Source organism: Phanerochaete carnosa (genome assembly GCF_000300595.1).
Source record: "Phanerochaete carnosa HHB-10118-sp unplaced genomic scaffold PHACAscaffold_2, whole genome shotgun sequence".
Lineage (NCBI taxonomy): Eukaryota > Fungi > Basidiomycota > Agaricomycetes > Polyporales > Phanerochaetaceae > Phanerochaete > Phanerochaete carnosa.
This window is the reverse complement of record NW_006767629.1, coordinates 1,135,880-1,150,252: the sequence shown is the minus strand read 5'-3', so window position 1 is coordinate 1,150,252 and position 14,373 is coordinate 1,135,880. Positions and strand designations below refer to the sequence as shown.

The window sequence follows — 14,373 nt, the reverse complement described above, 5'->3', positions numbered from 1 at the left end:
GACGTCGTAGTCTGAGAGTGAGTATGAGGGGGGACTAGCGTCTGGCACAGGCCATGCGTACATGTCCACATGGCGAGATGAAGATGAACTTAACCTTATTATGCTTACCGGCAGTGCCGCATCGAGCCGATTTCCAGCCTCCACCCATCTCGCGAACGAGTGCCAGGTATGTCGAACTACGAAGGGATTGCAGAAGAACACATGCCACAAGCCAGTTGCACAGGTCAGCGATGTCCCTGACAGATGTACCGCAGCGGGTAGAATCAATACAACTTGGGACCGCAAAACCAGATTCTGAGGCAAGCACAGGGACAATTAATACGGTTATAGATAGGGTTGGCTGCCATCATTCGTAATATGCTATACGCACGCATAATATCAGTTGGATAAAGACAGGAGCGTATCTGCGTCAGGGCAGGATGACAGTCCGTGTTCACCTGCAAACCCTCGGTTTCATGACCTTCGCGTACAGCTGCGCGAGACTAGACGACAGGGTCAGCGTGCAGGTGCGGATCGCGGTGCTTGAGATTGAGGTGCTGCCCGCGCCAGAGCTCGACCGGAGGAGTTCGAGAGTAGAGACGATTATAGGCTCGGTGATGAGCCGTTTCAGAGCGAGCTTGTGCGTGTCTTGTTGAATGGGACCTGGAGCGGCGTGAACGTAGTGTGGGGCTAATCTGAGGTCGTAATGGCGGAGGTCGAAGTAAGCCGAAGTGCCAAGACACTGCTATGAAGAACGTAGCAAGCATGCCAATCATGCGCAGGGTAGACGGCAGCCACTGCATAGGACAACTGTGGGTTCGCTGGCGTAGAAGGCATCGAGGACAGTGGAGAATCCACAGCTTTTGTCGGTTGTAAGTCATGCGAAAAAGCCGTGTCCCAGAGACACGTCAGGGGGTGCGACCTCGGAGCCAGCAAGCTGTTCAGTCCAAGAAAGTCTGACAGTTCGGGGCAACGTTCTGTGGACACGCCGTCAGCACACGCATAGTGGGATATGGACAAGACAGACACACCTGGTCGTCACTCGATGGTAGGAGCCACAGTGGACGATCTGGTTATAACAGAAAGCACGACAAGTAATACTTATGATTATTTTGTTGAAACGCGTGTCCCCGAGCGTGACATGGCTCGACGTAGAGATAGTACTGCATGGTGGCGGGGAGTTCCTGCAGCTGTGAGGATGAGCATGGGGAGAAGCAGTTACTTGAACAACATCTGTTATTTTGTGTACGCTGGTGGTGAGAAGAGTGCTAGGACAGCGAATAGTGGATTTGGAGCGAGACAGGAACAGCCGGTGGTGATAGCGGCTCTGATGGCATTGATCGCCGTGTCAAAGGCCTCCGCTCTACATGCTGCAGCTGAGATCTCATGCACCCATCGTAGCGATAACATATGACGGGCGAGTACTGGTATGACAGTGGACTTGACGTCAGTATGCCCACAGATCACTGCAGGTGCGGCCGCAGAGGGCTAGTGGGTGTTCTCGTGCTCCCTACCATTGAAGTCCAGCGTACTACAAATACAAGTGATCATGAGCATGTTCTTACTGTACTGATTTCGTCTTGTTCTATTCTCCGCGCCCGTCGACGCGTCGGCGTTGCGGCTATCGGTGAGTGACTTGATATATTACAACAACGGGCGCGCCCGGTCCTGTACAGGATGCATGTTCATAATACCGAATAATACAGCGTCAATGATGAAGTGCGAGATCTTCGCGTGTGGAGACGAGTGAGCCGAAGGGGAGTGATGGAGACCTAGAGCGGGGAAGGAGAGAGGGGCTGTGAGAAGAGTAGCGGATGGACAGAGGAGTGAAAGCTTCCTAACGTGTTCGCCGATGGATAGAAGCAGTGGGGCGTGTAAGTGGTAATGAGAAAGACTAAGAAGGCTCGAACTGGGAGAGTAAGAGAGACTAATCAATCATCTGCAACTTGTTCTTCGTCCTCGCTTATGCTACCAATGTCGCTCATCTCCTCGTCTTGCTCCTCTTCTTCGCCGTCGGCTGCTGCATCGGCCGCCTCCTTGGTTGCGAACCGCTGTACGTACTCTGTTGCAGCATTGTGTGAGAACACGTCTATTGCTTAAGATACGCAGACTTACCTTTGACCTTTGCCTCATACTCTTTCGGATGGCGCATGAGCAGCGCGGCCGCCTCACCGTTCAGAGGATCGTTCGGGTTAGGGTATCGGAGGAGCTGGGGGAGAAAAACCTCGAAGATATTTATCATGTCTGCACCGTGACAGTCGGGAAGGTAAGCCAAGCCCCGAGTATAAGCGTAGGGGACACATACCGAACATCGGTGACCAGGTCTGATTAATAACATCGAGACAGACTGAGCCACTCCTAGGCGGTCGGGTCAGCGCACGCGGACGCAGAATGCTACACGAACCACTGACAGTTCATCAATATTTGGGTGGAAGATCTTATTCATGAAACCTATGCTGGGGGACTTAAACGGGTATTGGTCCGGAAGCTCAACGTGAATCTTCCACACCCCGCCAGCGAAGGGTGCTGGAGCGTAAGTGAGTTGCCGTCTTCGCACATGCTAGGTCAGATCGCACTCACTCTCAGCAGGGCCGTAAAACCGAACATAGAGTTCTTGCATGTTATCGTTCACGAGATTAACCTCGTAATCGGACATGAGCCTGTATATGTCGTTTTCAGTGTCCTGTAGCGTGGGGCATTGCAGGCATACGCACAACTTCATAACGTCGGTCTCGATACGGCGTTTGCTTGGTGAGGTGTATATACACCCAGACGTCCGCCGTCAGTACACGCTTCAGGCTCTCAGGGCGAGACAGCACTTATCATGGTCAGCGTATCGCTGCTGCGCAAGTGGTATGTCGAGCGGGGTTCGTCGAGCGAGTGGTGCGGGCAACACAGTGGCGGTAGTCGGAGCCACGGGATTGCAGAGAAGCTATATATAGGGAGCAAGGCCTGGTCGTTGTCTTGAGCAGCGGAGGAGTGTTAGATGTCCGTAGCGCCGGAACTGGTATTATCGCGGGCGCCTGTTATTCCGGCACGGAGTTGCGGATCCGCTCGGTCAAGCCGGGGCGAGTCCGTGAGCTCCCAAGCGCATGCAAATTTCGGCTTTCGGGGGAGCTATGACTTCTACAGACAGTGCCAGTTCTTGAGCTCAACCAGCACATTTTGTTTACGATTCAGCTGATATTTTGCCTCGCCAGAATGTTCGGACTGATCCTTATCGATCCCCGTGAAAGCACCGTTAGCATTTCTCCCGCCAGCCACGAGGCCTGAGGCCTGAGGTGTAGATCTCCTCGTAAGTTACCTCCCGAGCAAGCGAGTGTCCTTGTACGTGAAACCTTTCATGACTTAATTCACACACTACTATCGACCACTGTTCTCGACTGTTCTTACGTCACCCAAATTCCCACCCAACACACAAGAAGTCGTCCACTGACGAAACCTGATGGTCACTGTGCCAAGGCCCACTGGTCGTCGCGTTCCTCTGTCTATGAGTCCACCGGTGGCTCTATATCAAGAAACGCACTCAAAACCAAGACCATTCCTCGACAACACACGCGACGGCGTCGTTCGAACACGGATAGGGCCTCTTCCCACCCGTCACGCCGGCTTCTTTCCTGGAGCTCCCGACGCCCGCCCCGGAAGCCCTCCCGATGCCGACAGGCTGCTCCCTGTATGCCCGGCTCGCGACCACGACGGCTAGATCGTACCGTAAACACATACCCGGGCTTGGCTGTATCTGGCGAACGGAGACTTACCCAGGCAGAGGAGCCCGAAACCGACGATCAGGATCAGCTCCTCTTGAGTTTGGGAGAGGAAACGGCCGTCCTGTCTGTGGTGCATTACGACACTGTCCACCACAAGTCGAGTCAGGGTCCCTGCCAGCCCGTCTTCGCTCAGAAACTTACAGGAAGGCCATGCAGGCCAGTGCAAGCACAGCCACCGTCGTCTGAGTAAGGCTATAGAAGTCTTGATGCAAGTCTGTCAGATGGTGCAAGCTTATCGCAGGATGACCCCTTACGAGTAGCAGCAGGGATCGCCCGTGCAAGTCCGATTGCGACGAGAGCAGCACCAGCCGCTAGGTGTCGTGTTAGTCACCTCGGGAATTCAATATGGTTAGTGCTCTTACGGACCTGCTGCGATCGATTGCAAAGGGTGCCCTCTGAACAACGGTCGATCGTGCGACATCATGGGGTAATGGCAAGAAATGGAGAAGAGAGAATGGGATTGACTCCAGCCGCTCTCTTGATATGCGTTACGGCTGCTCAAGCACGCTTGTGCGGTGTGACTTTGGACGCCTGACCTCAACCCGTCTCATCTCACGCCTTGCGGAAACCACGTTGCAGAGGAAACGTCTCATCAAGTATACAAGGTTCGTTCGTTTAACAATATAAAAACACATGCCGTGAAGACACGCTTCCGCCCTGGTGCGTTCTGATCCATGTGTTCACGTGCGTAAGCTCATCAATGCGGCATAATTATCGTGTCTTCGTAACCAATAATTAGTCTGTCTATAGCACGTGTAGCATTGCCTTCGTTTCTGCCTTCAGAGTGCGCAGCTACGCACTCTGCACGATCCCAGGTACCTGCGTGACGACTGGCGGGCCGCCATGCTGTGGCTGGATGACGACCGAGTGCCCAGGTTGTTGCGACACGACGTACCCGCCGTTCGACATCTGCGGGTTCGTGGGGTACGCATGCCCCGGGTACGCAGGCGAGCCGGCGGGATAGGCGTAGTTGTAGCGTCCAGGGGGACCGCCGCTCTCGTTACCAGGGTACTGTCCAAACCAAGGCAGCTCGAAGATTGGCTCGTACCAGGCGCCGTACCGTCCGAAGGCCTTCGCCCGCGATGTCAGTGTGATGAGGATCCAGAGGAAGATTGTGACTGAAGTTCACAGAGCTCAGCAATGTGAACGCGATGTGTGGAGATGGAAAGGGGGACTGACAGAGACAGAAGTTCATCCAAGAGAAGGCCTCGATGACCTTCATCTCGTAGCAGTAAGACTTGGCACTGACTGATGAGCAAGCTCAGCCAACAAATGTCTCGACACAGGTGAGATGTATAGACTCACTGCTGCCCGATTTCGTGGGCGTCCGCTGGCCTCCTAGTGTATCACATTGGATGTTCCCAAGGATATCGCTATGCATGTATGAAACACATGTTACATGCAAGAAAACATGAGACCCACGTAGACCATGCGCCCATTGCTACAACAAGAGTCATGAAAAGGGACGAGAAACTGTAATATAGATATTACTCACTGAGCCAGAGCACACCTAGGATGAATGTAGCGATCGCTTCCATGATTGGGCGTGACCATGAATTTCTGCGTGAGTCTTAGCGATAATTGGGCAGCTTAGAGCGGGGAGTGCACTTGCAGAATGAAAAATATTAGTATCGTTAACGATGGGACGACGAGAGCAAATATTGTGAAGTCGGCTGCATGAGAGGCTCATCAATTAGGACTTCGGGGGGTAGATGGTCTTGAAAGACGTACGATGCAAGTTAGGGAGAAAGATACTAGCCAGGTACGCATCGATGCCGAGCACCGTTACTGCTAGTAGAAAGACGAACACTATCGCATTGCGCGTCACTCTATGAGCTCTTGATGAATGTTAACTGTCACTAACCATGGCCATACAGGCGCATATCTCTGAATAATTGTGTCATCTAGCTCATACCGATGGCAGTGAGCATTTCCGTCAGTGTGCAGCATGCGACGACGTACCTGCAAAGCCCCACTCGCAGCTCCAAGCTATGCAAGTCACTAGTGTCTTTCGTTCAAGTCGTGGAAGTCGTGAGGCGGGGGATGTCCCAGATCGTGGTGAGAGCAAGGGAGAGAGATGGCTCTCTGACAAATTATATGAAAGCCTCGAGGTCCCCGCTGGAGACTACCCTTCGGTTCGCTTTCATGCAGTTCGGCTTCCTGATGGGAAAGCGAAATGAGTGACGTACAGCGGGGTCTGAACCCATTGTTTGTGGGGCGCGAACTACTGCGAACCGCGCGCCAACCTCGAGGCGCACATCATGCAATAGCTTTCCCACGCTAACCATTCCGAGACAGTATTGTGCTCGACGAATATCCTCTGCGATAAGGGAGATGTCTGGGGAACGGGTGCGGCATTATCGATGTTGCTCGGCAAGTTTGAACAATGTTCTGGCTGGCTGGCGTATAAACACCGACAAATAAACACCGCTTGGGCGCCTATTGAGCCCTATCGCAGCCAAAACCGGGACATGACCTCCTGGCGCACTAGTAGGATGCATAAACGTATCGCTTCAAGAAAGAGAGAAGAGAGATAACAGCCATAAAGATTGTGTATAGTGAAAATGTCGACTTCGTACTTGGCCCATTCCCTAGTTTAGGGCAGGACTCTCACAGACATCTAAGTCAACGCGAAGTCCACAAGCTCCCGCAGATCGCATATGAAAGATACGTTGACAGGTACCCTGGTATTTTACTTCCTCATTCTTCAAGATGTCGGTGCAAGGAGTAAGCTTCAACCTCACTATTGCGTTGCATCTGCATCACCCTATACATTCAACCTAATATCCTACAAGGAGTGACAGTGACAATGACCCCAATGTTCCCTAGTATGTACAAGGTCTATAATACAGCTCATGACCTTCCGTAAATATATCCCGTCTGAGCGGTACCTCATCTAAGTCGGAAGACGTAAAAATAAAGCGAGTAAGGCACGTGCATCACCGCCGGGGCGATGCATCCCGCAGGTACTTGTCGCGCACCTGCCGTGCCGTCTCTCCCCCGCGCGCTGGCTCAGGCTGCGTGTGGGGGATCATGTACACGTACGTCGGTGCCTCGTTCTTGGTCGGCGTGTCTCGCCGCGTGGCAGACGGCCGCCGCTGGTGGTTCCGCGACGACTGCGACGGACGCTTCTCCTGCAGGCCGGGCCGCCGCTCCTGCGGCTTCTCCCATGCCCGGTCTACATAGATCTGGTCGCCATAGGCCTTGTCCGCGTACACCTTCTCCGAGCGCGAGCGCTGCAGCTGAGGCTGAGGCTGCGACTTGGCTTGGGCCTGCGACCGTGTCGAGGTGCTGCGCTTAGCGTTGACAGGCGGTGGCAGCGCCTGGACCTTGCCCGTCTGTGCATTTGCACCAGCGAACCAGGGGAACGCTGTGACGGACCAGATCCAGACGTGAGCGTGGCCCCAACGGTGGTGACGGACAGCAAGGAAAAGTAGCATCAAGAGAAAGGCCCAGAGGAGGATGATATTGAAGAATGAAAAGGCCTCGAGGACTCGGTATTGTGCATGGAAGGTGTCGGTGTTAACTACGGAAGACGTCAGGTTGATATAAGGTATGATAAAATGGTACACGTACAGCCTGGGACCTCGACTGCTTCAGTCGAATCTGCAGAGGAGAAACATTCGACATCTGAGTCTCCCGAGTCTGTCGAGGCGAGGAAGACACCGAGGGCCAGCCAAAGGACACCAAGGAGTCCCAAACACCCAAGTTCCACCCTTGTAGAAATCGGGTTCCTATCCTTCCAGAGGCCGAATCCAAGAAGAGCAATAAGGATAAGCAGGCTTGCGCTGCATACGAAGATGGCGAACGGAACAAAACGAGCTGCGAGTGTGTCAGGATAGGATCGTCGAAAACAGTGGATCTACGCACTGAGGTCGGATGCAATAAGGATGTTCTGGAGGTGCACCGCGATGGCCAAGCAAACGATGGTCCAGATCAAGACAAGGACTGCAGACTCGTCAGTCTTAGAGTCGCCAGTAGTCGAGGCAGAACTTACCATAGATACAGCCCCGGATGATGTTGAACACAGAAGGCATACGTAGACGCAGTGCCCCGCAACAGCAGAGGAGTGAGAGGAGTGAGGGAGCGGGTCGACCGTTCTGGTTGGACTGAGATGGCCGACCACCATCCTGCGCATGAGTATTTGAAGCACTCATGTTACCGTGTGCTTCCGTCGCTCGTAAGTATCCGTGAGTGTGCAAGCGTGAGGCTCAAACAGCCGGACGATGAACGAGACCTGGATGAAAAAAACGAGGTTCCAGGGAGGCAAAGGGGGTCTCAGAATCGCCGCGAGGCTTTGAGTCTCGCCTGATGCGCCTTTTCAGCCTTTCTTCCGAAAGAGCCGTAGCAACTCTTTGAGGACGGAAAGGTCAGAAAGAAGACTGCTTGCACCGCGGCTGAGCAGCAGAAGGGGCCACCGGATGGCAGCTCGGAAAGCCAGAAAACCTCACCGGCGACGCGCTTATAAGCCCTCGAGAGCGAAGTTTTCCCCATTGTCGGAGCGCGGCGCCCCTGATCCTGCCGGTGCTTCCCGTGTACAAAACACGGTCCAATTTGGCGGCGAAAGCCAAAGCCTTTGCCTCATGGCCCGTGGGATCTGCCTGAAAGACCATTAACAGCAGATAGGCGCCTATAGCGCGAGTTTGGGTGCGGTGATTGGTCGCGGGGACAATTATTGATGCTGCTTACTCGCTTTGGTAATGTACACCGATCCCTCATTGTATTCTCGACAGCAAAGTATTGTCCCTCGAAGGCCACATCTTACGCTGTGACTGCCATCTCTCGACGCAGGGCTTGCCCAAGAGTGTCATATTCGATAAGGCATTCCGGATTTCTGAGCGTGGCCGGGTTGACGCTCGAGACAGGTGCCCCATTGATGATCTGATGACAGAAGTGAGAGCCTGAACACGCTGCAGCAACGCTGCAAATTTGACCGGCTGCACGTACCTTCTTCACCGGGACCTCCACGCGCTTGCCATTGATAGTATAGGGGATGTCTTTCACCTGAATGACCTACATAGCAATTGGTGAGCACACGACGCCACAACGTTGCGGGGCTCCAGACGGGAGCTAGGGCGCCGAGAGTTCACTGGGCCAACCCACCTTCGCAGGGACATGCCGCGCCGTCCTCCGCGTTCTAATTTCGTGCTTGATCCTCTTTTCAAGGTCCTCTGACAGGGCCTCGCCCTCAAGTAGCTTCACAAAGAGAAGCACGCGTTCATCCGTGCCCTGAGCGATACTCTGGCTGACAGCAAGACAGTCGATAACCGTGTGAGAATGATGCGTGACTTCCGGAGCGAAGCACAGGTCGAGCACGTCGTACAGTTCGGCAGAGCCGAAACGCACGCCGCCAGGGTTGCTGTGATAGCGCTATCGTAAGCCTCCATTGGGAAAGAACAATGGATACCTACAGCACGCCGTCGCTCCGACCAAGCATGATAAGGCCCCCGCCATTGCCTGACCGGGATGGGGTGAGCAGAACGTGGTCGCCGTGGTCTGGCACATGATTGGGTCAGGTCGATCGACGCCAATACGTCGAAGCATCGAACACTCACACCAGACTCCAGCGAACTCGGTAAAGTACGCCTGCTGATAGCGCACCTTCGCAGCCTGCACATCCTTCTCGCTGCCGTATCCGGGCAGGGGCCAGAAGCCGACAGGCTGGCATGGGAACGGCCGCACGCAGACGAGCTCGCCCGGCTCATCCACAACACAGCGCGTGCCGACAGGAGTGAACGTCTCAACAGCCATCCCGAGCATCCGGCATTGGATCTCGCCACGGTAGACCGGGAGGGCGGTGTTCATACCCGCAAAGAGCGAGCAAATGTCCGTGCCGCCTGCGGAAGCGGGTGCATGTAAGCGACCAGGTCACCCGCCCGGATCTTCGCTACGCACCCGTGATAGAACCCAGCAGAACATTCGGGGAGATCTGCTCGTAGACAAAGTCGAACAGTGGGGCAGCTAGGGGCGAGCCTGTGGAGTAGATGTGCCGGAGAGTGCGCAGGCTGTGGTGCACCCTCGGAGTTCTGTAGCATTTCTAGCAGAACAATCTAAGTGAGTCATTTCCGTCGACTGTGGGCTGCGCTGCCGCTTACCGATAGCTGATCAATGTACTTTGCGCTAGTTCCGAAAAGTGTAATACCCAGTTCATCCACAAGGTTCCACAGGAAAGTAGGGTCCCTGAGCGGGCTGCCGTCGTACAACACCAACGTGCATCCGGCCTGCAGCCCATGAACGAGCCAATTCCACATCATCCACCCACTAAATGATACGGTCAACGCTGACTCAACCTTGATTCCGAGGGAGACTCACGTGGTTGTGTAGTAGAAGAATATATCGTCTGAGCGCAGGTCACCACATATCATGAACTCTTTCTTTGCTTGCAAGAGCATACCACCTGCGCGGTGGACAATCGGTCTGGGCATGTCATGAGCAGAAGCTCATTTGAACAAGAGAATGGAACGCACTTCGGTCTCCCTGTATGTAGGTTCGTTGATCAGTCATCGCCTATGCCCCGAGAGAGTCGCAGCGTCCCATACCTGTCGTGCCCGAGCTAAATAATATCCACAGTGGCCAGTCAAACGGGAGCCGTGTCCACGCGATTTCCCCGTCGGGCGTGCGCCCCAGCGCCTTCTCCCGTCCAATCTTCACGAAGTCATCGAAGTTTGCCCAACCAGTTTCCCAGGTGTCCGTGCTCGCCGGCTGCGATGGATGTCGGACGACGACTACCTTCGGACTAATCCCGGCACGCTCTGAAAGGCCGCGTAGGAGCTCTTTGAGCTTCGGCAGGTGTGCGTGCACCTTAGCATTATATCTGCGCGAGCGTCAGTCTTTCGGTGTGCTGACGAGGGCAGATACACGCACACGACTGCGTCGACCGAAAATATGAGTGTCGGCCGCACTTGCTCAAACCTCGAGGCGGGGCGTGTGAGTGCAGTCAGAGAGCGTCGGGCGACCCTAGCTATTTACCTCTCTAACACCCCCTCCGCGCCGAAGTCGGCAGCGGCACTGACCCATATGCACCCTGCAGGAGCATGAGCGCGTGGAGTTTGTCCGACGATAAGGAAGCTTACCTATGGCCGTCGCCGCGAGGCACGCAGCTATGTTTTCCTGATTTAACTGGGTCAGCCACGTTCGAACACAAGTAGATGTTAGTTGAAATGGCAGAGCTGCTTCAGCATCCTCTGCGCCCTTCCTTCCGTATATCTCGATGCATTGCACGTATGCGTCATGAGACTCGGCGGGCGAGAGACGCGGCACAGCTGCGAGCGGTGCCGAGCTTGAATGTCAAAGCGCACGCCGCTTTTAAGACGAGCAGTGTCGCGAGATTCGCTCATTGTTATATGCGACATTGCAATGGTATGAGCACCAAAGCCGGGTGCGAGTAGTTGTCCAACACTTCTGGAATTTGACGCGACCAAGCGACACATCGACGCGTATACAACCACCAAGGACCACAGCACAGGAGACTTCATCGTTCGAGAAGGCTCTCAGGCGTGGTAAATCGTTACGCTGGTCCGGACGTAGTGCGTCCGAATCATCGGGATTTGTTTCAGTTCATCTGGCAGCACTCTGCTAACCTGCGTGGGGCGCTCTCAGGGTACGACCATCCTGAGAGAGTGTGCTGCGCCATGACAGAGACAACAAAGGACGCTTGTGCAGTGCAACATGAAAGCCAGGAGAGGTCACTCACTATACAGTTTGAAGAGTACGAAGCCACACGGTCTCCGGGTCTCAAACCCTGTGCAAGTAGAGCCGAAAGGAGGTCGGATACGAGCACGTACAGTTCGGCATAGCTGATGCGACGGAGTGCAGGCTTCGGGTCAGCTGGATGTGGCTCGGCTATCCCGAGTGTACATGAGCGTTCGGTACCTCAGTTCAAAGAATGGCGACTCACTGGCCTCGATGAGCGCGGTCTTCGCTGGCGAGCGACAGCGCAGCATGTTCTCAGCCCAGTTGAGTCTGGCCTCTGCGAACCAGGCCGGGTTGTCGGGTGGTGTAGCAGCCATATCAACTACGTGTGTGCCCTTGTGTCCCACGACACCCGTAAAGTCCCATGTTTCGCTCCAGAACTTGTCGATTTCGGTAGTCGACCAGCGGTACAGGTCGTAGTACGTCTCGAGGGACAGGTCGTATTTGGCGTTGACACGTTCTATGAAGCGGTGTGTGGGCGCACTTTCGACGTGGCTGGGCGTGAAGAATGGTTCAGGTTGGTCCTCTGAGGGGGTGCCAGCACTGCCAAGGGTCGCCAGAGAAGCAGACATGTCCAGGAAGTTCGAAAACCAAGAGTCAACCAAGAATACGGCTGGCGCTGGACAAGAGTAACGGAAGCGGTCGGGTATACCCGAGGACGTAAGCGATGCCGAAAGTGAAGAGACGGAAGGCGCTGCGGAGAGCTCGTTGCGAGCGCGACGAACAACAAGCCTTGGCGGATATCCGTCTCGTACGGAGTTGTGGGGCGGGGCGCCGGCAAAGGCTAACGAAGCGCTTGGCCGACGCCTGCCGAGGAAGGCCAAGACGCTGCGCCCGGCGGGCGCTCCGGAGGTTATCAGCAATATTACACTCAGACAGCATAGGTCGACTCTGTAGGCTATCGGGTAAATTGCCTATTGTCACGGAAATGGATCCCCGCTCGGATTAGACGTTTTGTTACTATATACAAATAAACTTCGGACTGATCGCGCGACGGGTGCTGACGAGTTGCCGAAGGAGGCATCAGCTCTAATCGAGTCAGGTCTCGCGAAGGAAGTTTTGAGATGGGATGGTGCCATCCGAGATATAAAAGACTGCGAGCCCGCCCCTGGGCACAGTCACCCAGCCAACAGCGTCTCGTTGCAGAGTTTCACCGCCCTCAACGAACGTGCGTCCGCTCAAGTCGAACCGCCGCGTAAAAACTCCTATCAGTTTCTCAGTAAGTGCTGTGGCCGTCGCCGGTTCGCTTACCGCTGCTCACGTTTGTCCCGATCCTGCAGGTACAACCGCCTCTCGGACTGTTCCCAAACCTCTCTTGGCGCGCGTATACGCAATCCACAGTAACATAGAAGCCGCACAGGCCGTTGGGTTTCGCACACCCTTCTTTCCCGTCCTATATAAGCTCGCCGACCCGACGCCACACTATCTCTCCCCAACAGTCTTGCCCCACATTACGTCTCCAACCCCGCCACCCTTATCAGTTCCACAAACACTTTTCGAGCTCACCGACATGGATCGCTTCCTCGCTCCCCACTCGCCCGAGGCCGTCGCCCACAGTCACCTCACGTACGTGTCCACTTCCTATCGTATATTCGCCGAATATTCACCTGGTTGGTAGTGAGAATCTTTTTACATGGGACACCGAGCACCCGTCCTTGAACGAGACCCTCATCGCCGGCTGCGCGTCGTACCAAGCCATTAGCCGCTACCTCAACGGTAGCGACCTCTATCTCCTTCCACGGTCAAGAAACGAGCTTGAGAACGTCCTGTACGTACCTCCATTCTCCCCTATCTCCGCAGCACGGCATACTGATGACCATGCGTTTAGGTGGAGATATGCGTACGATGCAATTCACAATACCATCTCGCAGGCGCGTTCAGAGATTTCAAAGGGCGGCTATAGTCGCGTAAGTGTGGCACCGTTCCCAACTTTCCCGAAAAGCCCTAGACTGATGACGCGCTTAGATGTGTCACCTGGCCGAGTCGTCAGTCAAGAAGGTCCTCGACGAGAACGACAACACGGCATACCTGCTCTCGCTTCACCGCCCACAACCATGCGAAGACGAGCAGGATTTGCCCGACCTCGGAGCGGCGCGGTTCGTCAGAATCAAGTAGGCATGTAACCTCCGTTTGCACCGCCACCCCGCTGTCTTTGTCCTCGCTCCGATCTCGTTCGCACACCTTCTTGTCGTGCACTTCGCGTCCATCGTCCCCAACAATCACCTGCAATCCCTTAATCTATATCAGTAGTCCACACAACGCCCTTACCCCTTCAATGTAATAGTAGCTAGGCTCCACGAGGCATGCGTGGTATACCCCGGGGAATGTGTAATCAGTATGCGAGTTCATAATCGATGATGACATTGTTATTCTCTGTCACCGGAGTGTCGCCGACTGGGACCGCCAGGGTATTTGTGACGACGCACAGTACTGTGGTGGCTTACAATTTTGATGCGTTTGATACATGTTTCCGCTACGATGGCTATTAGAAATCAAGTGATAATGGACATTGCGGTGCTGAAGATGGTTTAGAGTGCGTACTCTGCGACACAGGGATATTTAGAAAGGCCGATCCGCGAGTCTAGCCTCGTTCTCGACAAATCTGCGACGCCGCCGACATTCTCGACATTGCGGTGCGCCATATGGGCACTGAACGACAGACACTTTGGCATCCAAGACGCAGGTCACGAGTACTTCCATCGATCAGAAGATGCCCCAGAGCTTCAGGGCAGCCTAATAAACTTGTCAGCAACGTTGTGGACATGAAGAACAGTCTGTATTGATTCGCGGCGGGCACACTATCGACAGTACCGACGCTGGGAAGCACGCCACAGGCGGTGATTATCACAGCCACTCCAGGATCAGTGAGATGATGACCCGCTTCATTAGCGAAAGATATATGACAGCAAGACAGCCGTAGTGAGAGCAGGTCGTA

General features: G+C 54.6%; 5 protein-coding genes across 5 annotated transcripts; 1 reads left to right on the top strand and 4 right to left on the bottom strand.

Annotated features, from left to right (window-relative positions):
- Window positions 1–1,610: 1,610 nt before the first annotated feature.
- Window positions 1,611–3,093, bottom strand: PHACADRAFT_249257 (uncharacterized protein). The gene is made up of 8 exons (XM_007391582.1): window positions 2,803–3,093; window positions 2,694–2,737; window positions 2,560–2,639; window positions 2,391–2,505; window positions 2,285–2,337; window positions 2,095–2,223; window positions 1,822–2,041; window positions 1,611–1,751 (listed from the first exon to the last, which is right to left on the bottom strand). Exons 1-7 carry the CDS (start codon window positions 2,803–2,805, stop codon window positions 1,911–1,913), a joined length of 555 nt encoding a protein of 184 aa, XP_007391644.1. The 5' UTR covers window positions 2,806–3,093; the 3' UTR covers window positions 1,611–1,751; window positions 1,822–1,910.
- Window positions 3,094–3,505: 412 nt separating this feature from the next.
- PHACADRAFT_25192 (uncharacterized protein) lies at window positions 3,506–4,167 on the bottom strand (the record flags this gene model as incomplete). The annotated part of the gene is made up of 5 exons (XM_007391242.1): window positions 3,506–3,678; window positions 3,738–3,829; window positions 3,888–3,960; window positions 4,001–4,057; window positions 4,113–4,167. 5 exons carry the CDS (start codon window positions 4,165–4,167, stop codon window positions 3,506–3,508), a joined length of 450 nt encoding a protein of 149 aa, XP_007391304.1.
- A 193-nt stretch (window positions 4,168–4,360) lies between these two features.
- Window positions 4,361–5,796, bottom strand: PHACADRAFT_249255 (uncharacterized protein). Its single transcript, XM_007391581.1, has 9 exons — window positions 5,709–5,796; window positions 5,611–5,650; window positions 5,478–5,555; window positions 5,359–5,419; window positions 5,242–5,306; window positions 5,169–5,187; window positions 5,052–5,119; window positions 4,926–4,994; window positions 4,361–4,864 (listed from the first exon to the last, which is right to left on the bottom strand). Exons 2-9 carry the CDS (start codon window positions 5,648–5,650, stop codon window positions 4,539–4,541), a joined length of 726 nt encoding a protein of 241 aa, XP_007391643.1. The 5' UTR covers window positions 5,709–5,796; the 3' UTR covers window positions 4,361–4,538.
- Window positions 5,797–6,460: 664 nt separating this feature from the next.
- On the bottom strand, window positions 6,461–12,214 carry PHACADRAFT_113281 (uncharacterized protein). The gene is made up of 18 exons (XM_007391580.1): window positions 11,644–12,214; window positions 11,440–11,588; window positions 10,820–10,856; window positions 10,716–10,770; window positions 10,611–10,658; window positions 10,286–10,560; window positions 10,214–10,223; window positions 10,059–10,163; window positions 9,842–10,007; window positions 9,642–9,783; window positions 9,302–9,583; window positions 9,158–9,242; window positions 8,850–9,105; window positions 8,694–8,759; window positions 8,436–8,627; window positions 7,744–8,347; window positions 7,617–7,694; window positions 6,461–7,568 (listed from the first exon to the last, which is right to left on the bottom strand). The coding sequence occupies exons 1-15, from the start codon at window positions 12,008–12,010 to the stop codon at window positions 8,508–8,510; spliced, it is 2,163 nt and encodes a 720-aa protein (XP_007391642.1). The 5' UTR covers window positions 12,011–12,214; the 3' UTR covers window positions 6,461–7,568; window positions 7,617–7,694; window positions 7,744–8,347; window positions 8,436–8,507.
- Window positions 12,215–12,390: 176 nt separating this feature from the next.
- Window positions 12,391–14,315, top strand: PHACADRAFT_249248 (uncharacterized protein). The gene is made up of 6 exons (XM_007391579.1): window positions 12,391–12,643; window positions 12,700–13,004; window positions 13,057–13,206; window positions 13,267–13,345; window positions 13,404–13,911; window positions 13,980–14,315. The coding sequence occupies exons 2-5, from the start codon at window positions 12,949–12,951 to the stop codon at window positions 13,551–13,553; spliced, it is 435 nt and encodes a 144-aa protein (XP_007391641.1). The 5' UTR covers window positions 12,391–12,643; window positions 12,700–12,948; the 3' UTR covers window positions 13,554–13,911; window positions 13,980–14,315.
- Window positions 14,316–14,373: the final 58 nt, after the last annotated feature.